Source organism: Leiobunum rupestre, chromosome 4 (genome assembly GCF_980474605.1).
Source record: "Leiobunum rupestre chromosome 4, qqLeiRupe1.1.hap1, whole genome shotgun sequence".
Classification (NCBI taxonomy): domain Eukaryota; kingdom Metazoa; phylum Arthropoda; class Arachnida; order Opiliones; family Sclerosomatidae; genus Leiobunum; species Leiobunum rupestre.
The window spans coordinates 61912924-61938234 of NC_143387.1; the positions used below are offsets into that span (position 1 = coordinate 61912924).

Genomic DNA, 25311 nt, shown 5'->3' on the forward strand with positions numbered 1-25311 from the left:
TAACCATATCTTAATGTTCTGTTGAAAGTTAGGCCACTACCGCTGCACAAGCGACTGCACACGATCACTCTCCCGCGGACCATGCCCGTCATCTCCTGCCGCCTGCGTTGTCTTGCCCCAGACTAGGCTATCCTTCGTTGTCTTGCCCCAGACTAGGCCATCCCTCGTTGTCTGGCCCCAGACTAGGCTACCCTCTTTGTTTGGCCCCAACTAGGCTACCCCTCGTTGTCTTGCCCCAGCCTATGCTACCCCTCGTTGTCTCGCCTCAGCCTATGCTACCCCTCGTTGTCTCACCTCAGCCTTTGCTTCCTCCGGTGTCTCGCCTCAGCCTATGCTACCCCTCATTGTCTCGCCTAAGCCTATGCTACCCCTCATTGTCTCGCCTCAGCCTATGCTACCCCTCATTGTCTCGCCTCAGCCTATGCTACCCCTCATTGTCTCGCCTCAGCCTATGCATCCCCCGGTGTCTTGCCCCAGCCTATGCATCCCCCGGTGTCTGGCCCCAGCCTTTGCTTCCCCCGTTGTCTTGCCACAAACAATGCTCCCCCCGGTGTCTCGCCTCAGCCTTTGCTTCCCCCGGTGTCTCGCCCAAGCCTATGCATCCCCCGGTGTCTTGCCTCAAACAATGCCCCCCCCCGGTGTCTCGCCTCAAACAATGCTCCCCCGGTGTCTTGCCTCAAACAATGCCCCCCCCCCGGTGTCTCGCCTCAAACAATGCTCCTCCGGTGTCTCGCCTCAGCCTATGCTACCCCTCATTGTCTCGCCTAAGCCTATGCTACCCCTCATTGTCTCGCCTCAGCCTATGCTACCCCTCATTGTCTCGCCTCAGCCTATGCTACCCCTCATTATCTCGCCTCAGCCTATGCTACCCCTCATTGTCTCGCCTCAGCCTATGCATCCCCTGGTGTCTTGCCCCAGCCTATGCATCCCCCGGTGTCTGGCCCCAGCCTTTGCTTCCCCCGTTGTCTTGCCACAAACAATGCTCCCCCCGGTGTCTCGCCTCAGCCTTTGCTTCCCCCGGTGTCTCGCCCAAGCCTATGCATCCCCCGGTGTCTTGCCTCAAACAATGCCCCCCCCCGGTGTCTCGCCTCAGCCTTTGCTTCCCCCGGCGTCTCACCTCATCCTATGCTACCCCTCATTGTCTCGCCTCAGCCTATGCTACCCCTCATTGTCTCGCCTCAGCCTATGCTACCCCTCGTTGTCTTGCCCCAGCCTATGCTACCCCTCGTTGTCTTGCCTCAGCCTATGCTACCCCTCATTGTCTTGCCTCAGCCTATGCTACCCCTCATTGTCTTGCCTCAGCCTATGCTACCCCTCATTGTCTTGCCTCAGCCTATGCTACCCCTCGTTGTCTTGCCCCAGCCTATGCTACCCCTCGTTGTCTTGCCTCAGACTATGCTACCCCTCATTGTCTTGCCTCAGCCTATGCTACCCCTCATTGTCTTTCCTCAGCCTATGCTACCCCTCATTGTCTTGCCTCAGCCGATGCTACCCCTCATTGTCTTACCCCAGATTATGCTGCCTCCGGTGTCTTGCCCCAGCCTATGCACCCCTCAGTGTCTTGCCCCAACCTGTGCTACCCCTCTATTGTCTTGCCTCAGCCTATGCACCCCTCGGTGTCTTGCCCCAGCCTGTGCTACCCCTCATTGTCTTGCCTCAGCCTATGCTACCCCTCATTGTCTTGCCTCAGCCTATGCTACCCCTCGTTGTCTTGCCCCAGCCTATGCTACCCCTCGTTGTCTTGCCTCAGCCTATGCTACCCCTCATTGTCTTGCCTCAGCCTATGCTACCCCTCATTGTCTTGCCTCAGCCTATGCTACCCCTCATTGTCTTGCCCCAGATTATGCTGCCTCCGGTGTCTTGCCCCAGCCTATGCACCCCTCAGTGTCTTGCCCCAACCTGTGCTACCCCTCTATTGTCTTGCCTCAGCCTATGCACCCCTCGGTGTCTTGCCCCAGCCTGTGCTACCCCTCATTGTCTTGCCTCAGCCTATTCTCCCCCTCATTGTCTTGCCCCAGCCTATGCTAACCCTCATTGTCTTGCCCCAGCCTATGCATCCCCCGGTGTTTTGCCCCAGCCTATGCATCCCCCGGTGTCTGGCCCCAGCCTTTGCTTCCCCCGGTGTTTGGCCTCAGCCTTTGCTTCCCCTGGTGTTTGGCCTCAGCCTTTGCTTCCCCCGTTGTCTTGCCTCAAACAATGCTTCCCCCGGTGTCTTGCCTCAAACAATGCTTCCCCCAGTGTCTCACCTCAGCCTATGCTACCCCTCATTGTCTCACCTCAGCCTATGCTACCCCTCATTGTCTTGGCCCAGATTATGCTGCCCCCGGTGTCTTGCCCCAACTGCCGTCTCAAGGATTTTCACGGACGGGTGTATAAATTATCTAAGCACTTGTTAATAATTAAAATTAACGGTCAATGATTTTAATGTTAGTAATTCAGTGGTGTTTTCTGATTTTCTCTACGATTAGTAGTATCTTCGCTAGATGGCACTGTATACGAACAGGCGTAAGTTGTTTTCGCTACCTACTTTATAATCTAAAATTCTATGGATTACCGGTCTCAGTTTGCAAGTAACGAAACTGAACGCTGGACAAAGTGAAGACTCGGGGATACAATAAACGATACAGCCATCATGTGCCAAGCCATAACGTCGAGGTAAACGAACTTAGAATCACACCAGTGACGTTACTAGAAATGTGTCAAGGGTGGTGTGAAATCTCACGGACCAAAACCCTTAGGGGCGCCAGCTATCGACTTTTAATTCCATTAATTCAGGTGGATGGGTTACAATGCATAAAAGGAACCCTTCATTCCACGCGAATAGTTTTTATGGAAAGGGGAAACTCGAGGGAAAATCCTTTAAACCAATGAAGTACAGAACTAACAAACTCAACTCAAAAGGAATTGTTCAAAGTTTTCCGCCAGTGTCAGGCTGGAATCAAACCCGGCTCCTCTTGCTGCGAGGTAAAATGGCTCACCACTTTGCCATCCCACCATGAAGACATGAGCCTATATCATTCAAGAGTGAGTCAGAATTTGATATACTGGCGCACCTAGGATATCGTATCATCCCATAACACCGGTGGTGTCATCATAATGCCCGGCGCGAGGATCCGCAACATGGGCTGCTGAACAACAGTCATGTGCAGCTAGAGAACCTTACTGACCACAGTCTCACATCTGACGCGAGCCAACAAACACGCCGAAAGGTGCGGTAACGGGTTGACCACTCCCCACTTCGAACACAGCCGCGTGAATACGGATAGTTGCTATAGCACCACCGAGAGACCCCCTAGAAACCAACGCCACCAGAGCGCCGGCAATGCTGGGACCATCCTTCGTTGCCTGAGCCGAAGCCCATTTGCCGAACCCTACCTGACCTAAGTTGGAGGTGAAGGTGGGACCACTTGACCAACGGTTACATCTCTCAGTGCGCAACCGCTCTCGTAGGTTGACTCCAACACCCCTTAAAGCGTAATGTTGCTGAAAATAACCAAATATCCACCATGCTCGTTAAGTCCACTTGAGAGTTGAGACCAGCTTGAACAACAAGGGAAAACGCGAAATCTAAACGTCAAATTTTTTCCGATTTCACGGAACAATATTTATCCAAAAATAAACAAATATTAAATTAATCGCTTAAAATGGCGTAAAAATTACAACGAAATATTTCCCCTGACATACATATTGTATTACCCTAGAAAAAGAAACCCTTATTCTCGTCATAATTTTCCTTACAAATATGGATATTTTAACCACGTTTCGATAAGAATCCGCCACGTCACGGCGAAAATAAACAGTTATTCAAAATGACATTTTAGGATAAATACACTCTTTGAGAAATCTGACAATGTCCTGATGAAAATGGACACCAATCGAGAAAAACCCACCGCTTACAATCGAAAAACAGAGACATTATTGGAAATAATTATTATTTTCATCTCGTAAAATTTATAGATTTAAAAATCCGGAGTTAAAGAGCAAAAGGTTCAAGAAGCATTAAATCACTCGAAATGATCAGTAGGGAAATGGTAAAAACATTTTCAAATTACAATCATTATCAAAACTAGCGACCACGCTTAAATATTTTACGGTCATTAGAATATTAATTTAGACAAACAAAAACGCGTCGGTCGTTCTAGGCGTCGACCGAAAAAAAAACGACATTCAACACGTTTTTATTTAATGATATTGACAATAGAGGGCGACATTTAATTTCACTCTCAGTAGCGTCACATAACGAAAGTGTCGGTGTATTCTCTAATATACCATCCGTATTTAATCTATACAATTTAAAATCGGTTATTAGACCGTAAAGTCTATTTAGTCAATTTCAAAGCGCGATTCGTACAAAGGTTTTTAAGTATAAAAAATGAGATAAAATAAACGCGATATAAAACAGCTCATCTCAGCCACCCAAAAAAATAATAATTTCAAAAGAAAGACATAACTGAAATGAGCAAAATAAGACGTGGCTTTATGATTCCGCCAGTAAAAGCGGCATCAGAAGATCACTTTCTTTCTTGAGGTTTCGCGTCGTCGCTTACTTTTGTTTTCAACCCTTGAGGTACGCGCGATGACTCGGAAAAAATAACTAAATTTATAGCGAACCCAGCTAGTTCGTATTATCCATTTTATTATATGATCAATCCGTTTTTGCAGCCATTAAAATTCTACGAACCCCGAAATGAGAATTTGGTGTTTTAAATATACGAAAGTGCGTACGTGTGATGTCTCACGTACAACGACTCGTTTCTGAAACACCCACCACGGATCAGTTCGCATTGACGGAGTCGTTTTAAATCTCGCCACGACGTTCTCTCATTTGCCCTGCTAGAGTTTTTACAAATAAAGTTATAATAATAATTAGCTAGGCTAATACCCAAGTCAAGCAACGACTTTTAATGCCATTAATTACCGGTAACCTCTACTAGTTTTTGCGCAAAGGGGCAACGGAAGAACTCATGGGAAAAACCCCCTTTATAACTATCTCAGAGATCGATGGTTCCGACATTCGTAAAAATCCCGTATACTCTAGAGAAAAATGAGTTCAGATATCTGGAAATTAAAATTGAGAATGCCAAAATCCTGAAATCTGAAAATCAGTCTCTGATTTCTGAAATCACTTATAGATTCAGAATCCATTACGCAAATTTGCAGGTGTTCATCCCATTGCCGTACCAGAGAAATGTGGTACTTTATAATTCTTTAACTGTGAAATTTCGAAAAATATGAAATTAGATGTTTCACCATAAATATGGAACCTTAAAATATAATTGCAAAAACTATCACTATCAGTGTGAACATGACCGCCGTCTCCCGAAGAGTCAACGAGACAAACTAAACTAACATAGTTTCGAGCGGGAAAAATTAGGTCAAAAACCGACAAAAAGTAATAAAATGTTTTTGTTTCTCGGTTTCTGAATATAAACGACGACACTAACAATTAACGGCGGATATCTTATATAAAAAAGGTGCGCTCAACAATGACAATAATTATAATACACGTCCCGTTAATTTTAATAGCAAAGCACGACGTTTATTTCTGTCGTCTTAGCGATTTTCTAATAAATTACTTTCACCCAAGGCGGATTGCAAAATTTAAACAGGAAGGTTTTTCCTTTAAATCACTGATTTGATTTGTTGACGTCAGAATAAACGAAACATTTTCCTCGGCGGAGATACCCCTTTTCCGATACGAGCAATAAAAAAAGCGGTACAGTTGCGAAACTTTGGCCCCATTTTTCGAATAACTTCGCCTTTCAGTATTTAGATTAAATACTTCGAACAGGAGAGTTACGCGTACTCGGGTCAGTGCTAAATCAGAAAGTACGGCGCCTAGTTTGAGCGCGTTCTTATGACCCTTACGACCCCACTTAGGTGAAACTAAAAGTCGTTCCGCTTCTGTCTCCATCAACTAAGCCTGGGTCTATCACCAAATTAGATAAATATTTAAATGCCATTTTTTATGGTATTTTTATATTGTTAACTATTTGGATTTTGAATATTTGCAATGCGAAAACTGGATCACGCTTTTAAATCAACCAGGGAGTAAGCGGGGATATTTTCCGAACGAGTAAAATTTAAATTGCCACATACAGATATACTATCGCCATCTAGTCTATAATTTTTAATTTTCCTTAAAAAACTATCGCCATCTGGCCCACAAAAAGGTATCGCGAAATTTGTGGGTTAAAATAGCGAATTACGTAGACTGAAATCTAGGAATTCATACTCCTAGCTGAAATAATGGCATCTTCTAAACTAGAAATTAATAAAATTTGCGAGTTTTGTAAAAAATCCAAATCAAATTATTGTTGTCCCCAGTGTGGTTTGTTTTACTGTTCTCTTAAATGTTATCAACATTTGGACCACATGCTTTGCAGTGAGTCCTTCTATAAAAACTGGATTAAAGAAGCAACTGAGAGTAATAATTATTGCAACAAAACCGAATCTCAAAAGAAAATGCACGAAATACTAAAGAGGGTCAACCAAAATGATATCAATGATTCTGATGATGAATGCGACGAGGAATTAGAGAACCCCAATGAAACATCTAGCAGTGACTCTTACTTAGAATCAAAGTTAGACGAGTTAAATGTAGAAAATTTAACCTCCGAGTCAGATTTCAATCACTTATGGGAGACTTTTACTTTGGAAGAGAGACAGAAAATTCAAGAAGAATTGGAAAAAACTGATGTAGCAGAATTTTTGCCTACTTGGACACCATGGTGGGAAATTGTCTTAGAAAAAAAGCTAGTAGAAGAAATTAATCAAGAAAGCTCTCTATTAGGCCAATCTGTGGAGTCTATTTTCCAGTCAATTGAGGTTAAAATACCATCTTTAAGTAATTTAACAAAGATCAAGCCATCCCCGGTTGTCATTTATAACTTTATTAATATATTGGGAAGTTATGTTTATGTAACTAGGCGATATAATGGGGATTATCACAATGAAGTATTTGAAAGTGTGCCATTCCTCTATCAAATGTCTGGAAATTTGTCATACAGCAAGAACTATGGTACTTTAACCGAAGCAATATTTGCTCTTCAGGAAGATTTAAAGTTGTTCTCTATCTGTTTACAAAGAGACGAACTAGTTTTAATTATGCAAGATCTGTGTAAAATAATGCAAGATTTTTTGCATCAAAATTCAGTTAATTTTGTTAAAATGGCTATTTCTGACATGGTTCGATTGTTTGAAGTTTACAAAGTGGAACTGAAACGTGATCGAGAGTCAGTAAAAGACTGCATAATAACGTCCAAAATGGCTAACATGACTATTAAAAAGTTGGAATACTTTTTAAGTTGGGTGTATTCAAATGGTAGAGAAGATGAATTTGCAAGATTATTAACTGAAATTCACCTTATATGCGCGAGCATTGTTGAGGAAGACTCTTCCTTTAAGCAAACCCAAAAAAGTAACTCGATATCTTCCAAAGCTTTGATTCAAGAACTCTAAAGTAAATTTTTATGTAAATATTTACAATGAAATTTAATAATTCAATAAAATAGTTTCCATTTCAATTTTCTGTGTTAATAAAATCGCACATAAACAAAACCCTCTCGTGTTTTTACGAACTAAAAATGTGTTCGACTTTCGCGTCATTCATATTCCTAGGTTCGAGACAGAATTTTACAATTTGGAACGCTTGCGACATCTATCAGACAAATATTACTATTTAATGAAATTTACTAAGCAAACGACATCTCGTGTGCAAAATGTAAAAGTAGACAAGGACTCTTTAAACAATGCTAAGATTACGGATAAACAACTGTTTAATAAACAACTGACTACTTTTAAAGCTTTGAGTAGCGTAAAGTTTTTCAATAATAACATGGTCCTTTGCTGATAATTTTAGTCCTCATATTTCGGAGATGTGTGTTAGATTCCGATCGCATTTGTGCGATTTAATATTATTTGTTCAATATTGTTAAATACAGTAAAATTTGAGAGTCTCCTAAGAATCTAAGTAGAATTCTATGCAACGCGAATGCAAATAAGCAAGATACATAATTGACGTAAGTGTAATATTTAATTTCATATTACAAATTATTTCTTCACAACCAGTCCCAAACCGAATCCTAAAAACTCACAATTTGGCGAAAGGCCTTGAGTTATTGCAAAAAAATATGCTAGGCTTAGGGATTTGATTACACAATTTTCTTTGGCCCAATTTATTTTTCTTAATTTGGTTTTCCTATTTAATAGGATGTTTATCTAGTAACCAATAACAGTAATATAGAAGGCCAAGCCCAGAGTGAATGAAAAAATATCTCTCAAATGACTGAAAATTTGGAGCCCGAACTGGCATTTTCGCAACCAGTCCTTTCTCAGCCTCGATTAATTAAAGAAGGGTGGTTACTCAAAAGAGGTAGGTACATTAAGGTGGAAATGAAATAATTTTATTAATCTGTAATATTTGCAGGAGAACACATAAAAAATTGGAGGCCTAGATATTTCATTCTTCTAGAGGATGGTTCTTTAATAGGTTTCAAAGCCAAACCTGAACACGGATATTCTGATCCGCTGAATAATTTTACAGTGAAAGGTATTAATTGATGCATTCTGTTTTCAAACCCCACGTAATTTAAATATCATTTAGGATGTCAGTTAATGAAAACAGATAGGCCAAAACCCTTCACATTTATAATTAGAGGTCTCCAGTGGACAACGGTTATTGAGAGAACATTTCATGTCGAATCGGAACAAGAAAGGTATGATCTATCAATTGAATTGGCAGTATTGTTTTGAAAAATGTAACGTTAATTATGGTTAGGACTGAATGGATGCAAGCCATTCAATATGTCGCAGAGAAATTACAAGAGGAAGAACAAGATCAAGATGTGGAAATGATTGATCAAAGAAAAGACGACGAAATGAGGGATAAATTTAGTATATGTACCCGATCTTTTATGAGAGGGAAAAAAATAACTCTAGACAATTTTGAGTTCCTAAAAGTTCTTGGTAAAGGAACATTTGGTAAAGTTATTCTATGTCGCGAGAAAGTTTCAAGTCAATTATATGCCATAAAAGTTCTCAAAAAGGAGGTTATCATTGCAAAGGTAAAATTCTGCAAAGTTAAAAAATGGGATAGTTTCCTAAGCAGTCTTTTGTTTTTCTTGTTTAGGATGAAGTTGCTCACACTTTAACCGAGAACCGTGTTTTACGAAATACAAAGCATCCATTTTTAATTGTATGCTAGTTTTCATTTTCATACTCTAGCTAAATTTTACATACTAACATTAGCTACTTCAATAGTCATTGAAATATTCCTTTCAAACTGCCGATCGTTTATGTTTCGTCATGGAATATGTAAACGGAGGAGAATTATTCTTCCATTTATCCCGAGAGAGAAGGTTTACAGAAGAAAGAACAAGATTTTATGGTGCAGAAATTCTACTAGCTCTCGATTACTTACATTCGCAAGGAATCATTTACCGAGACTTAAAAGTAAATCTTAGTTATGATGGCAACGAATGCTGAAATGTTATATTCAAGTTGATTTTTTTAACCTTTTGCAGCTAGAAAATTTATTGCTAGACAAGGTAACATTTGTGGTTTTGAATTAAATTAAATTTAATTAAAAAAATTAAATTGCATCAATTGTTTTAATTTCATCAGGAAGGACATATTAAGATAGCAGATTTTGGGCTATGCAAAGAGGATATCAGTTATGGAACTACAACTAAAACATTTTGCGGAACTCCAGAATATCTCGCTCCAGAAGTATTGAGAAATGAGTGGTCTTATATTAGTAAAATGTTTATCTGCTAATTGTATCGTTAAGGTTCTGGAAGATACTGATTATGGTCGGGCAGTTGATTGGTGGGGCTTGGGTGTGGTTATGTACGAGATGATTTGTGGACGCTTACCTTTTTACAATCGCGACCATGATATCTTGTTTGAACTGATATTGGTAGAGGAGGTTAAGTTTCCAAGACAACTGTCTCCAGAAGCCAAAACCTTATTGGGAGGGCTCCTAGTCAAAGATCCCAAAAAGAGGCTCGGTGGAGGGCCAGATGATGCCAAGGAAATCATGTTTCATCCTTTCTTTCGTGCCTTGAACTGGCAAGATCTGCTAGAGAAGAAGGTATTCGCATCTATCATTAACTTATTACTAATAGAATTATGCTTAAAAAACCTTTATTTTATAGATAACTCCTCCGTTCAAACCACAAGTAACTTCAGAAACAGACACACGATACTTTGACCAGGAATTCACAGGCGAGAGTGTCCATTTAACACCCCCAGATCAAGGACCCTTAAATTCGATAACCGAAGAGTTAGAGCAACCATATTTTCAACAATTTTCATTTCATGGAAGCTCCACCACTTTAGGACGATCACTAGACCATTGACTGAATGCAGTGACGATAAAACCAGTGTTATTTGGAACAAAAAATCAGTAACATTGAAGAAAGAGGAATATTATTTTACCCCCCCCCCCCCTTTTTTATGAATGTTGCCTTTATAAAAATCTTATGTGAACTGAAAAAAAGACCGTTATTTTGCTATATACAATAAGTTGTAAATTGACCATTATCCACCCCCTCAGCCCATTTATGAAATGTTTAATTTTACTTTAGAATCTGTTAATTAAAAATATTTGTTAAGTTAAAACATAAAACGTGTGAATAAAAGTTGCATTTGAAAATATTCCTTTTTTTACTTTTGAGTATTAAAATTTTATTAGAAGACTGGAAAACTAAGAATATTAAAATATTTAGACACTGAAATTTTTTTATCTTTAGCTAAGTGTTGGTGCATAGAAGAATAATGAAAAGTTGCCAATATTTTGTCCAAGTTTAATAAATTAAATATCACAAGTGTTTCTTTTCAACTTAGGTACTCTTGAGTTTACAGTGATTTCTATTAGCAAAATAAGGACACATTTCCATTGTCAGCTCCTAACAGGAGAAGTCGATTAACAGACAAAACTGACATAGATGTAAGCACACCTTTGAAAGTTTCAGACATCAGTTTTGTGCTTTGGTACGATGACTGTCAAAAATTTAAATGCATTCGTTAATTTCTATTAAAATGTGCAACATTTCAGGCTTATAAAGAAAACTAACGTGATGATCAATTGAAGAATGAACTCCAATTCTATTTGCCGTTGTTCCAGATACCACCTCACCTTTGTAGAAATTTAAACATGTGACTGGCTCCATTGGTCCTAAAATATCCAGTTAATAAAACAATGAAACAAAAAGTTATTATCCATAAGTAGTTAAATACCCCTTAAATGGCATTTGAGTTTAATATCCTCCACATGCCAAACTGCTACACTATGATCCAGAGAAGAAGAGACAAAACAAGAGTTATTGAACGCTTTCACCTAAAAATAAAAACCATATAACTTAACAAAATGCACAAATAATGAAAATAAATCATGTTATGAACCTGCAAAATTTCTCCCTCATGGCAGTTTTTGGAGCCCAGAAGTAGACCAGTACGAATATCTAGAACAGAGACAATACCCGACGAATGACCAACAGCAATCCAGTTGGAATCTGGACTTGCAGATAAGCACCTTATCAGACCAGCTGAACCCAAGGTTACTTTGAATTCGTGCATGTAAGAGCAACTTCGAGAATCTAGGAACCTTAAAGAAGATATTGGTTCTTGTCAGTTATGGTACTACAACTGAAACTGTCAGGAAAGAACCTTATAGTAGAGTTTGTAGTTGCTACTATAAATGAGGTACTTGGAGAAGGCATCGCTGTTAGTAGTGTTACTGGACTACTTTTGGAAGAATCTAGCTGCTTAATACATGAGCCTATAAAAGGATCCCAAATCTACAAGCAAAAATTGTTAAATTCAGTTTAATTGGAAGTTAGCTGGAGAAATTACATGAACGGTGCTGTCACACGAAGCCACAAGCCTCAGTGAATCAAGGAATGCCACAGAGAAAACAGATTTCTTATGGCATCCATAGGTCCACTGGCAAGGAGTTTGAGTTGTACCATCTCCACAACTACGTAAAGACCACAGCTTCACAGTTTTGTCTTTACTACCTATGAATCAATAAAAAGGCAACAAATAGAAGTAATGAAAAGGGTATGGCTTTATATTTAATCTTACCTGTAATAAAGGAATTTTCATTATCTAGTGCGTGAATCGCTCTAACACTACCAGAGTGACCTAAAATGATTCAAATTAGTCCTTGTTCAAGAGGGTAAAATTTAAACTAATATTTACCAACGAAGGACTGCAGCTTAATTTGCTTAAAATTAAAGTGTTGATCTTTATCACTTCTTCCAATTTCATGTTCCCAGTAAGCTCGCCAATTGCCTTTCAAATGTCTATAATTATTATCCATTTTACGATGAAGTACATCTGGTTCGCAATGTAACACTGAGAAATGTTTAGTTTCTGGATTAGTTGCCAACGGCTCCATTACAGAGGAAGATGACTGTCTGTCTTCAGATAAATTTACGTTGATTCTATTGCCAACAACTGCCACATTTCTACCAAATTCACCACTGACCATACATTCCTCTTTCCCTGAAATAAAGATTAATTAGCGTTTTATATTTGATTGTTCTGAAACGCTCACTATTGTCCCATCACTATTTTATGTTTCATTTATGTACTCGGATCAGCTTCAATCAATTTTCACATGTAAACTGCTTTCGAGCACTCTCTGAACCTTTGTAACCAATCTGCCAATTCTGACTGATCAAGGGATCAAGATTTTGTGCAGTTAAATGGTCTGTTCACTCAGAGCAAGTTTAATTAGCTCTGAGCAGTTTTTCTTTGCATGATCCTTCTCAGTTCGGGAATAAAGCATAACAATACACAAACATGTTCCATTTCTCTCTTGATCCAGGTTACATAAGTTCGAAGCTAATCTCGAGTAGTCAATGGAAAACACTATACATAATTAAAACCACTAGGTGGTGATGGTTCGTCATTCAAGCATTTAAATCTCTCATAGAAGCATGCAGCAGGGGCTGAATAATGAGATGGGGAAGGGCCCTGCGCACCTCGCATTAAATTATACAATGAGCTCAACTAGCTACAGCCCGTGCTACACATCTAATTTCAATATAAAATTCTACAATTTCCAAAGTCAAAAATCAAAAACCAACTTATTTTTCTCTCAATTTTGTAAAAGACTTACCTTTTTTGGCAGAATTTTTAGAGTCATTTTCTCTAGTCCCCAATTCATTGGATAAATTTTCCGTGCCTTCAAATCTTGATATATCTTTTGAAGGAGAGCTTTGATACTGTTTTATTTTAGTCTCGGTTGACTGATCATGTAGGAAGCACAAGTTACGAAGAAGGGAGTCACTCTTTAACGTTTGTTCCATAAAAATTCTTAAATTTGAGGGGTAAAATTAATAATATAATTAAAAATAAAATTTTAAACAAATACCAAATTACCCTCCAGCCAATTGACAAAAAGGAATATAAGAGCAGAAGGCTAACTCTGGGGTAAAAACATCTCTAAGTTCATCGAGAGGCTGACTAGACGTTTTAGGTTTAGAAGTAGAGTTTGGTTGTGGAGAGAGGCTTTCAGCACTCCCACTAAATATGGAAAAATTTTATTTAAATTTTACCCAACAAGTATAAAGCCTTAAATTTTGCCTACCATTTGATACGAATTGTCGAGTCAATGATATACTCGTCACTCAAGCTACATTTCTTAATCTCAACATAATCTTCAGAATAGGGTCCTGAAGGGCTTTCTGATGTGGCTAACGAATGGGCAAGCTGCTCGTGAGCCTTATCAAAAGCAGAGAAGAAACGTTGCATGATAGCCGATAAATGTTTTCGTGTCATTTCAAAGCCAATACGCCGTCCAATTATATAAATAACATTGATAAGCTTTGAGGCAATGGCGCGCCGAACTACACTGCCACCGGAATAGGTGAAACGAGTAGAAGTGGCCAATTGGGATGCTGGGTATAAAACTTCCTTTATAATAAGATCCTAAAAAAAAAGGTTTAACTAGAGTAGAGTACAGCAATTATAAATGGATATAAGACCTGTAATTGGTCCATCAAAGTCGCATCACTTAAATACGGTACAATAAATTGCACTAAGGATAACATTCCTATTAGACCTGATTCCAAATTATCCGTAATTCGCCGTTTGCACAAATTAACCAAATCTGATGCTTGAGGAAGGTATTGCGAGATAATGAAATTTTCTCCATAAAGTTCAGCCATGTTTCCCAAACAGTCCAACACTTTCGAAGCATTATTGTCACCAACAATCCACTTTCCTGTAAGACTAATGCGCATACTACCAACTAAAGAAAATTTCATTATAGTTAAAGATCATGTATTTTAAAATAATATAAGATTTTACTAGCCTGCAACACTATCCCGGATAATCTGTTTTTGGTCAGATCCCAGGTAACACAAAGTGAGCATTTTAAGCAAATTTCTAGACAAATGCTTCGCAGTTAGAACTGGTCCTAATCTGTGGGCAAGCCATAGCACAGATTCAGCTGCCACATCGGAGATATTATAAACATTGTCATCACTCCCATTTGGTGATTTTTTATGTGGAAATGATCCATTGTTTGAGATCTTCAATGGACCTTTATCATTTGACCTGGTCATCCATGAGAAGTTACTGAAGAAAAAAACCAAAACCATAGAAAAATAACAACTAAACTAAAGGAAAGTTAGGTACAATACCTCAAATCAGTGGTGTCAAAGGATTGAGCAGAATCGTTAGAAGTATCTATTGGTCCAGTGGAATTAAACGCATCACCGTCAGCTACTTTGTTATTTTCATTCTCTTCAGAATCACTGCTCGTTTCATTTTTTGAAAGGCTGGGGCTATTTCCCCTCCAAGTCTCAATATCATCAACATTCTTGGTCTGTTTATATTGGGAGATATTAAACATACTTGCAGAATTTACATTTTAAAAATAACTCCTAACTCACATTTGGAAGTTCTTCTTCAGCAGAGTCAAAGGCGAATATTTCGGGTTCATTATGCAAAATTTCATTTTCTGACCCACTGTGGTGTTCTTCAACAGAAAGAAACTCTGAAATTTCATTCGGTACTGAATCCTGTGAGGTTAAGGCAGTATGCATTGAGTCTTCATCATAAGGAGAGACATTTCCTTCCATAACAATGGTCTCATCCGTTCCAAGTATTTCTAGTTCTGCCGACTGCAGATAGGAGCTTTTTCGAATGTAATCAGTGGTGTCACCATTATTTCTGAAATGAAAAGATCCAACATGAATAACATAATACAATCAGCATAACCACTTTTTCCCAACTTACTCCATATCAGAGCCTTCCGATTGAAAATCTCTAACACCACCAGTAGCCTCGATAATCAATGTAACAAATTGAGTTAGAAAGGGCTGTAATCCCAACCTAACTATCCATTGTAGAAGACAGGATCGATGGTAAAGTTTTAAATGTTTTGTAGATGGAATGTCAGGGTCAAGAAGCCTTGTTAGCATCCCTACTAATTTGACTCCAGCTGTTTGAACTCCAAGAGTTTGAGCTATGGGATCAAATAGATGCCAAACAGCCAGTAAACAAGTCCAACGATCATCAAACATATGCAGCGCGAAAGGTAACAGTAGGTTAACTCCTTCAGAATCTAGTTTTGGTAAAATATGCTGTAATTTTTGAGATGTAAAAGTAACTTTCTCATCTGCTATATCATGGAGTAATTTCAGTCTATCTTCTTCGGGAAGGTTGAGTAGATCGGCAAAATAAAGTTCTTTATCAAATTTGTTCAGTTGGCAAATAAAAATGTACAACTCTTCAAAGTAAGTCGAGAAAGGTAGAAGACCAATTAGAGGTTGCAGGAGTTGGTGGGCAGATATGGGTGGCAATCCTTCGGATGTAATTGGAGGATATGAACTGGGCAAACTTGGATTTATATTTATAATTGGAATCTTGATCTGTAGTAAAAGTTGTACCGCCTTGAAAGAGCATCTTAAAAAAAAATTATTTAACATTCGTAATTTAAAGTGAAAACAATTATGACTAACTTTGGTAACTCTTGGGAATGAGCTTGCAAAATTTTCACAACCATTTGGTATTTGTCTTTTAGAGGTAAATCTTTTGGAACCACATTAAATCGAGATGGCAAAACCATCTGACAAAGAAGACAGCCCAGAGTAACCATATCCCAAGATTTGTACGATTGGTGAGGACTACACTTTTCCTTCCCATCCTAAAAATGAGAAAAATTTAGTGGAAATACTCAATATAGTCTTTTAATAGCTCAAACATTACTTTAGGCAAAGTACAATCTGGAAAATCAGTACCAACAGTCAGAGAGGTGAATTGGAAAAGAGATTCCACTTGTTGCAAGGCTGCTAGAGGATTATAATCTTTGGGCAGAACTATCACTTGATTCTCAGGACGACTCTCTAATTTAGACTGGTCTAAACAGGCTGTGCTAGTGACTAGCATTGATTTTGATCTGGAAACATAAAAATATACGAATAATTTTGTATTGTCGAATGTTTTGAAGATAAAATACCTTTTCAAATTTTTCGTACTGTCAGTTTTGTCTGATTTAGAGGAACTCGTTGCACTATTTTCACTCTCATCTTCTACCGAATCTTTCGTATCCTAAAATTATAAGATAATGATTATAATAATATAATAATTTAACAATGTGACTATTTTTACATTGGCTTGTTCTTTTTCCATTAACTCCACATTTTCTTTTGTTCTAAAGCTTTGAAGGATACTCTGTAATAATGGCAAATTTTCAATTAATTAAAACATTGACTGAAAAATGGTATAAAAACCAACTTTTTGAGAAATGGAACGGAATGTTTTAGGGGCTTTACGTCCGGAGAATATAGACGAAGCCATTTTATGAGGGTGTGGTTGACTAAATAGTTGGATCATTCCGGCGCTATTTAGATTCGTATGTTGATCAACTAAAGGCAGGCAAACATTCTTGCTTTTCACAGCAGATGATCCTGATAACTGATAAATTGCAGTTAATTTTAAAATGATTCTATTTCTAAATATGTTTATGCTAACTTTATATCCAAAGGTTAAATCAATCCAATGATGTAAACGTTCCGATACATGATCACTTTCTAGCAAGTTCATGTGCTTATTCACAAAATCTTGGGCATCACTGCACCAACTCGGAATCTCTAAATCATTCAAATCTTCGTGCATTGATTTAAAAATGTTTGTATCGGTAAAGAATTCGGGAATGCATTCATCAGGAGTCCAAACCTACATATAATGAAAATTAGACTAAGATTTTTTTGGAGATCTGTAAATAACTACTTGTAATCTCTGCATTGATGCAGGGTACTCTGCAGGCACCCAATTACTACGAACATGAGTGCGTAAAACAGATTTTGGCAACCTCCTTGCTTTATAAACATAGTAAGTTATGTCAGATAATACTTCGGAAAAATGGTGAGGAACCTTAAAATGGATAATTTGAAGTATAATTGACCTTTTATCTTCATACAACAATTTAGTCTTACATGAATAGCGACACTGAGACCAGTTGAGACAAACGGTTGCCCACTGAAGGAGTTTCTGTGACTTGAAGATGATTCATAAGTCAAATCTAGTTGACGGTCCCCTTTAGTCAAACGATATTTGGATTTGGACAAATCACGCCAACCTCCATCGGGGGAAGTAAAGTCAACAACCCAAGGCAGCACAGGATGATGTTTCGGGTTTTCCATTTCTCTGCCAGCTAATTTATTCAACTCCATCAAGTAATTGTAGTTGCTCATCTGTCCTTTCACCCACATGTTCAAGTAATCCACCAAAAGTTTTTTCTTGCATTTTTCTTCCCTCTTTTTGGACTCGTGAGATTTTTCTCTACTTTCAGACCTCCGTTTCATTTCAATGGCTTCAGTCTCACTTAACATGTTTTCCCAGAGCCTTTTTCAAAAAATATTATTTTGATCAATTACACCACAATTACCATAACAAGTGACTTACTTTGGAGATACTTGGACCCATATTTCTTGGTTTAAATAGACATCGGCGAGGGAAATATTTCCCAAATGCAGACCCAAATCTACAATAATAATTTTTTTAGTTTTCCAATTACAAATTAATAATAAATAGCTATACTAATCAAACCTGCTAAGTGTCTTAAGCACTGAAGTAACTGATAAAATACAAAGAGACATCGACCTGTTGATAAACTTAATGCTGCTGGGCTGTAGGTAACACAATCGTACAAAGTATGTTGGTGGAAAGGGTGAAGTAGATAGAAATTATCAACACTTTCTAAGGCAAAATATGCCGGAAGAAGATTTGGGTGGCAATGTTCTAGATAATAAGGCATATTAATTAATCTTAATATTTAGTAATATTTTACAGAGGAATATTCACCTAAAGTTTTGATAATAGCAATTGACTGTTCATTTGAAGAAGTGTCAAAATCTTCTCGTTTGGAGCACAATATTAAAGGACATCCGTAAAGCCTGTTTATTATTTCCCTAACAGCACTATTGTAACTCTGTAGCTCATTTTTTCTCGACTTGTGTTCCTTATGATTCTGTTGTTGATATTTATTGTAAGTGTTTTTCCATAAATTCTTATAATTTGTCTCGGAGACATAATGAATCAATTGAGAAAAGGTTAAATTTCCAGAGTCATGTTTCACTAAACGCTGTTTATCAGGTAATCTAATGAATTGACATACTTTATTACGTGCTCAAAAAAAGTTTGCTCATAATACACACCTATGAACCTTTCCACGATTTTTTGGTATGATGTGAAGTAACGTTAGAGACCAATTTTTAGCAACCGAACTGATAGACTTGGATTTTAATATCTGATCGCATTCCTCATCAGAAAGTTCAAATTCAGAACAGATATTCAGTAGAGATTTGGTTCGTTCAACTTGTCGAAGCCAATTCCGATGAGCCTATCGTTTAACTGGCTTATTACAAATTTTAAAATGCGCTGCCTAACCATTTTCACTATGATGTTCCATGGTTTAATTAACTAATTAATTCATGGTTGTTCACAATAACTCCCCCATTCACACTATATCAGATGTAAAATATAATTACCAACAATAAAGTTTTGCTGCTATCCAAAGGTCTTATGAATTTTCTTTTAATAGCCAAATCAGATACTATTTTACTTAACAAGTATTCCGAATTGCCGCAATCCATAATAAAATATATAATTTCCAAAAAAACAACTGCAACAGCAACTGTCAAAACAACAACGCCATGGTAAGTTGGTAACTTGGGCCCTTGGAAAGTTGGAAACAGCTAAAACAAGAACAAGTGGGCCCGACAGTCCCAAATAATAGTTTCACACGAACCAAGCTTTACGAACACAAGGTATAAGCAAGGTATAAGCTTATTAAAATATATAGGATAATTACCTCTCCAAGGGGACTTTGTACCATAGGAGGGGTTATACAACCACCGTGTCTGTCTGTCAGGCCTTCGAACGCGTTCGCATTTTCGAGGCAAAGGGTAATCACTGCGTATCCAGTTTTTTAGAATCAGGGAAAAGGTTTTTCCAAAAGCGCCCTCTTTTTGTCATTGGGTGTAGTATAATTTTTTAATCGGCCGGGATTCGAACCCGAGCCCTCTTGCACGACAGGTGAGCGTTTTACCGCAACTTGTTTTATTTAGCGAAGGAGGTGTCCCCCGTAGGTATAATCCTCCTTAACCGGTAACGGAAACATGAGCAAATAAAATAAACGGTCGAGAAAAATCGCTCGAAATATTTTTGTGGGAAATATGGGGGTCACAATTTCAAAATTTACCCATACACGGTTCCAATAAGTAAGTGCCACCTTGGAGCAACAAACACAACACCCCACACAAGGAGAACGCAACCCGTCAAAAGTCGTGGATTTTCTTGTGTACATTTTTCATTGGCTAGACGCTTTAGCGCCTGCTGCCGTCGGAAGGGGAAAATTCGGAAATTGTCTTCCCCCCACCCGTAAAACGTTCAGTGTAAAGGCTCGTGACGCTCGTCCAATGAAATTCGTACACAACCCTTCGTTAGCGTGTTTAAAGGCTAGCTGCGTTCTCCTTGTGTTTGTTGCTCCTAGGTGCCACACTTATTTATAACTTCTGGCCATACATGGCTTTGATAAGTCACACTTATTTATAACTTCTGGCCATACATGGCTTTGATAAGTCACACTTATTTATTACTTTCGAATATTAACAAACCGGTGAGGCAAACTTATTCTAAATTGTAACAAACGCTTCAAAAGCAAAACTATTCCGAAATGAAACTATTTGGTGGCGACACAAATACTGTCAATGGTGGCGATGAGCGTTCTGAATAACCGGTGCCTACGTCATTATACAGGGTGTCCACTAAAAAACGATCCAGGGCGAATATCTCAGAAGCCGTTTTCTCTAGGAATTTAATTTTTTTTGTTACCTAGCTCGTGCAGGGGCCAAAGAATGATGATAACCTCGATAACCTTGAACCATCTCTTCAGGGTCATCCAAAAACTATCTCGAGAACCGTAAGTGTGTTAGAAAGTTGGTTCCAATTAGAAAAGTGTTCTCCGTCACGTTTTATGCCTACATAGCGTAAACATGATCGGATTCGACCAATCGAGAAAAATTTTACCAAAATCAAAAAAGTCGTAAAAGGGAAAATTGCAAGACAGCGCTAATAACTCCAAAACAAGTCGTGCCACATTACCGAAATTTGCTAGACAATCGCATCATGGTAGGAGATTTTAATATTCAGAAAATTGTATGACCTTGAACCATGTTTTCAGCTAGAGGCCCTGTCCCAAGGTCAGCACAACGTCTTAGTCACTTCTCATGCGCCGCTACTTCAGTGCTAACACAACTCCTGTCATTGAACACGACTCAATCATCCGGTCCAGATGGTCTTCACCCGTACATGCTAAAACAACTGACCCATTTTATTGCAAGACCTTTATCGATCATCATTAAAAAAAAGCTTTGGCTCCGGTGACATTCCACAACCATGGAAAGTGGCCACAATCACACCCATCCACAAAGCTGGCTTAAGAACTATCCTGTCGAATTATAGGACGAGTGTGAAAACGTGTCACAAGGCCCGTGTTGCCGAACGACTGACCGATTAACCACTTCGCTCCTTCCTCGACGACATGAAATTCCTCCATCCCTCTCAGGTCGGTCATGCACCACCAATCTCCTCTCTGCGACTAACGATTGGACCTCAGTAAGCCCTTTGATACCATCCCCCACCAGGGACGGTTTGATGCGTTGGCCGATGCTGGTATTGAAGGGCTCGCCCTCAAATGGCTGAGAAGTCTCATCCCGGACAGGAAACACTCAGTGGTCCTCCAACGCCACGAATTCAATGCTCTTACCCCGCTGAATGGTGTGCCGCAGGGAAGCGTACTCGGCCCCAGCCTTGTTTCGATCTTCATGAACTCTCTGCCAGCTGTTGGCACACCTCAAGGACTTGCAGGGCACTCAAACACATGGGATGGCCTATAACGTGCAAAAAAGCGGTGTGAACCACCTTGGTCGCAACAACCCGCGCACATGCTATACCCTGGATGGTCCCCCATTGTTAAGTGCGAACTCCCCGATGAGAGACCTGGGCGTATGGGTAGACTCATCCCTCAATTTCGGTAATCACATCTCCAAGGTCGTTAAGAAAAGTAACTCACTGACAGGACTCACCAGAAGAAACCACCCTCTACACGTCACTAGTCCTCCCTCATATCAACTTCGCGTCGGAAGTGTGGAGCCCCCCTTGATGGGGGACCAAAATCGTTTAGTGAAGGCCCATAACCGCTTCACGAAACTCACCAGGGGCCTGGAGAAACTTTCTCCTGACGCCAGAAATAGAAAACTCAATGTCGATTCTCCTGTGACCCGCCACACTTTGAACGACATCATTCAAGTTGGACCCTAAGACCTTCTTCACGTTTGAGGGCTTCCATAGGACCAGGGGCCATGACGCCAAGATCGTCAAACCCCGCATCAGGACGTCTGTTCGGCAATGGCACTTCTCCTTCCGAACCATCCAACTCTGGAACTCCTTACCTAAAGAAGTGCTTGCTTGTGATTCGTGAATCCCGTTGGAATGTGCGCCGTGTAGTCCGGAACCACCAAGGAGAGTCTAATAACCACCTTGGTCAGGAACTCTTGTAGTCTCCCACTAACAATCTTGTAAGTTCGACTGGCCAGTTTTACTGACCTTTCTTTTTTTCTTTTTACTGTCACAATTCCTGCATTGATCTACGGTCGTGTACTGCAAGGTTCTACACAACCTGTATCTGTTTTACTGATTTTAGCAAACATTGTTGAAAAAAAATTATTTATATGGATTCCTTCATTATATATAAAGAAGGCCTGAACTTTTAGTAAAATGAACTCCCAAGGTACGACAGAGATGGCGATACTCTCGTCATCCGCCAAACAAAAGCACGGTCGAAGCTACAGCTTCTAATAGGCGCGCTTCCCGCCATTCGAATGATCGTTCTAGTTATATTTCCGATTTCTATGCCCCTTACTCGAAGCGACAGTGAGCCTCCCTTAACCAAAAGGTTAGTAAATTTTAGGCTATAAAAGGTTGCCTCGATACGCTGTGGTTGCTAAGGGCTAAGGTTGGTAACTTCGTTGCTAACGAACATCGTTATGTCACTGAGATGAGATCCTAATGAAAATCAATGGGATCTCATCTGGGTGACGTCAGCAACAGACGAATTTTGGAGGCAATCCAAAAATTCTTTCAAACCGTTTCTCGATCGAGACCCCGTTGACCTGGGGTGGGAAAAGAAATGAACTGAACTGAACTGAATAATACATGCCTTGGAGGGGGACATGAAATTTCCATAACAGAAAGAAGGCTAAGAAGCTGCCGGGAGTAGTGGCTCACTCCTGTAATCCCAGGCGTCCGGGAGGCAGAGTTTGTGGATGGCCGTGTGAGGACGACCACCAATCCCCCAACGGGTGGTCGGAATACTTCCGCCACGGGTGTCCCCACCCCTGTCCCCACGTATCCCCCCGTTGGCGTGGCCGTTACACATATCTCGCCCTGATTAATCAGATGGTGTCTTCGCCGGGCTCGCGGTCTTCTCAGACTCAAATCAGCCCTTTCTTCTTTGAATAAAAAAAAAAAGGCTAATGCTATTCCCCCCCCCTTTTTGGGCCTCTTGAGTCTTGATGGTGCTCGATTCGCATTTCGGCTTTAGCCAGTATTTTATGTTGTTTTGCTAACCAGTTGAATATTTTTTGAAACTACTGTGAGTGTGAAGGCGTGAAAGTTTTCAATTTTTATTCTTGTTTATTCAAATTACGTAATGGCCCCCAGTAAGACAGCGCGGTTAAAGGTTTTGACGGATACTGTATTTGAAATTGTAGATCAAATATTAGCTGGAGAGAGTGAAGACATTGAAGCTGAAGAATACGCATTGTCTTATGCTCTCATACCAAAAAGTAATGGACCACCAAAGCGCAAGAAAAAAAAGAAATCAAGACAATATAAAGCTCTTTGCGAGAAAATGGTGGCTGAAACCAAAAATAATGATAATAAGAAAAATATTGATGATGTTTTCACAAGACTCTGTGAAAGTATGCCAACAGTTCGAGAAGAGATTGACTATTTGAGTGATTTCAATGATCATTATAAGATGTCAAAGACCACCGTCGAAAATTTATGCTTAGCGATAGGATCAACTGTCTCTAATCAATATACCTATCGACATGGCGGTAGACCAGGGTTATCTGTAACGAGACAAATACTCTTAACAATATGGTTACTTGTTAACCAAGAATCTTTTAGGTGAGTTACCACCAGGCGCCAAAGAGGTTAAGGTCATAACTGTACATAATTGGGTAATATTTGTCATCCCATGTAGCCTTATTGCTAAACGTTTTTCCACAAGCAAATCAAGTGCATTAGTCAGTGTACGTAGAGTATGTGATGCATTAGTTCAGCTATCGGGTGATGTTATAACTTGGCCCAATGAAGGAAGAGCTCAAGAAATAGCTAGTGATTTCCACAGTGAATGTGGAATTGATGGTATTATACTTTTTAAATTTCAAAATTATGCCTTAATAATAAAAACTTTTGAACAGGTATAATAGGGGTAGTTGATGCTATTCACATTAAAGTTCGTGCAATGGACGGCCTACCCGATTCTTACAAGAATTCCGAAGGATTGCCGAGTATAATTCTACAAGCTATTTGTGATAATAATCTTATTTTTACGGAATGTTATGCGGGACAGTTAGGTTCCAATAGCAAAGCTGAAGTCTATTTCTCAAGTGACTTTTACCAAAAAGTTCTAACAAGTCCAGGAGAAGTTTTTCCGACAAATTATCACCTGATTGGAGACCACTCTTACCCGCTAGATCAGTACTTATTGACCCCTTTCCAACCAAAATTTTCAAGTGCTAAAGAGGAAACTTTTAATAATTGCATTATTAAAGGCTTGGAGAAGATAAACCTGGCATTTGTTCATTTAAAAACCAGATTTGATAGATTGAACAACTTGGTTATGAGTAGAGTAGATTTAGTTCCCACCGTATCTATCGCTTGTTGTGTTTTGCATAACATGTGTGTACAAGCTGGGGATATGTTGGATGAGAGTCAGTTGGACTTCATTACTGGGAGCACTCAGAGGGAAAAAGCGTATGATTACGATAAAAGCTCTGGTCAAAAGATTAATCGCAATTTCGGTGTAAAAAAACGTAACACAATCACTAATGATTTGTACAATGCAAGTGAATGGTATTGAATAAATTTGATTTATAAAACAGTGGTTCATTCCTATGAAAGAGGCCAAGGGGTTGAAATAGTGTGTTTTTAAGTTTTAACCAGGTAACACTGCAAAAATTTGCCCAAAAAACCGCCCAATTGGGTGGGTTTCTTCACCTTCAATATTTTCTTCAATATTTGTCGAAAATGGGCAAAAAAATGAGAGATGCCATTACAAAATGTACTATATACAAGCACAATATATAAAAGGTCTAATAAACCTCCTTTCGGGACCAAGGGTAAAAATTGGGGCTTTGGGTGGGGTATATATAAAAGGTCTAATAAACCTCCATTCGGGACCAAGGGTAAAAATTGGGGTTTGGGTGGGGTATATATAAAAGGTACAATATATATAAAGTAATAGTGTTGGAAAGGCCTCTGTTATAGGACAATTAGCGTCCTGTATGAGAGGCCAATAGCAAGATGTTACGTTGGAATGGCCTCTGTTATAGGACAACTAGCGTCCTATCTGAGAGGCCAATAGCAAGATGTTACGTTGGAATGGCCTCTGTTATAGGACGCTAGTTGTCCTATATGAGAGGCCAATAGCTAGATGTTACGTTGGAATGGCCTCTGTTATAGGACAACTAGCGTCCTATATGAGAGGCCAATAGCGAG

The 25311-nt window shown here is 39.3% G+C and overlaps 3 protein-coding genes across 3 annotated transcripts; 2 read left to right on the top strand and 1 right to left on the bottom strand.

The window, feature by feature from the left end:
- The first annotated feature begins 6247 nt into the window (after nt 1-6247).
- On the top strand, nt 6248-7461 carry LOC149948632 (zinc finger HIT domain-containing protein 2). The gene has a single exon (XM_090171118.1). The coding sequence runs from the start codon at nt 6250-6252 to the stop codon at nt 7459-7461; it is 1212 nt and encodes a 403-aa protein (XP_090027244.1). The 5' UTR covers nt 6248-6249.
- A 410-nt stretch (nt 7462-7871) lies between these two features.
- On the top strand, nt 7872-10659 carry Akt (AKT serine/threonine protein kinase). The gene is made up of 11 exons (XM_090173699.1): nt 7872-8021; nt 8212-8374; nt 8429-8551; nt 8606-8717; nt 8780-9065; nt 9131-9196; nt 9262-9453; nt 9525-9548; nt 9625-9729; nt 9791-10093; nt 10158-10659. The coding sequence occupies exons 2-11, from the start codon at nt 8284-8286 to the stop codon at nt 10359-10361; spliced, it is 1506 nt and encodes a 501-aa protein (XP_090029825.1). The 5' UTR covers nt 7872-8021; nt 8212-8283; the 3' UTR covers nt 10362-10659.
- A 102-nt stretch (nt 10660-10761) lies between these two features.
- Wdr81 (WD repeat domain 81) lies at nt 10762-19349 on the bottom strand. Its single transcript, XM_090173700.1, has 30 exons — nt 19334-19349; nt 19011-19156; nt 18678-18862; nt 18325-18620; nt 18070-18261; nt 17926-18004; nt 17457-17865; nt 17251-17394; nt 16993-17196; nt 16756-16935; nt 16630-16692; nt 16478-16569; nt 16228-16417; nt 15981-16165; nt 15256-15924; nt 14910-15189; nt 14658-14842; nt 14327-14592; nt 13998-14263; nt 13601-13941; nt 13393-13536; nt 13130-13326; nt 12205-12510; nt 12088-12147; nt 11857-12020; nt 11671-11801; nt 11407-11608; nt 11242-11341; nt 11079-11179; nt 10762-11004 (listed from the first exon to the last, which is right to left on the bottom strand). The coding sequence occupies exons 2-30, from the start codon at nt 19113-19115 to the stop codon at nt 10876-10878; spliced, it is 5865 nt and encodes a 1954-aa protein (XP_090029826.1). The 5' UTR covers nt 19116-19156; nt 19334-19349; the 3' UTR covers nt 10762-10875.
- Between the last annotated feature and the right edge of the window lie 5962 nt (nt 19350-25311).

Bases quoted from the DNA above. Each gene is read 5' to 3' on its own strand.
- LOC149948632 (XM_090171118.1), top strand. From the start codon at position 6,250: ATGGCATCTTCTAAACTAGAAATTAATAAAATTTGCGAGTTTTGTAAA.
- Akt (XM_090173699.1), top strand. From the start codon at position 8,284: ATGACTGAAAATTTGGAGCCCGAACTGGCATTTTCGCAACCAGTCCTT. The intron at 8,552-8,605 runs GTATTAATTGAT...AATATCATTTAG, and splicing joins GAATAATTTTACAGTGAAAG to GATGTCAGTTAATGAAAACA. The intron at 9,730-9,790 runs GTATTGAGAAAT...TGTATCGTTAAG, and splicing joins CAGAATATCTCGCTCCAGAA to GTTCTGGAAGATACTGATTA.
- Wdr81 (XM_090173700.1), bottom strand. From the start codon at position 19,115: ATGGATTGCGGCAATTCGGAATACTTGTTAAGTAAAATAGTATCTGAT. The intron at 13,537-13,600 runs GTAGGCAAAATT...TTCCATATTTAG, and splicing joins TCGACAATTCGTATCAAATG to TGGGAGTGCTGAAAGCCTCT. The intron at 11,180-11,241 runs GTATTTAACTAC...TGGATATTTTAG, and splicing joins ACTCAAATGCCATTTAAGGG to GACCAATGGAGCCAGTCACA.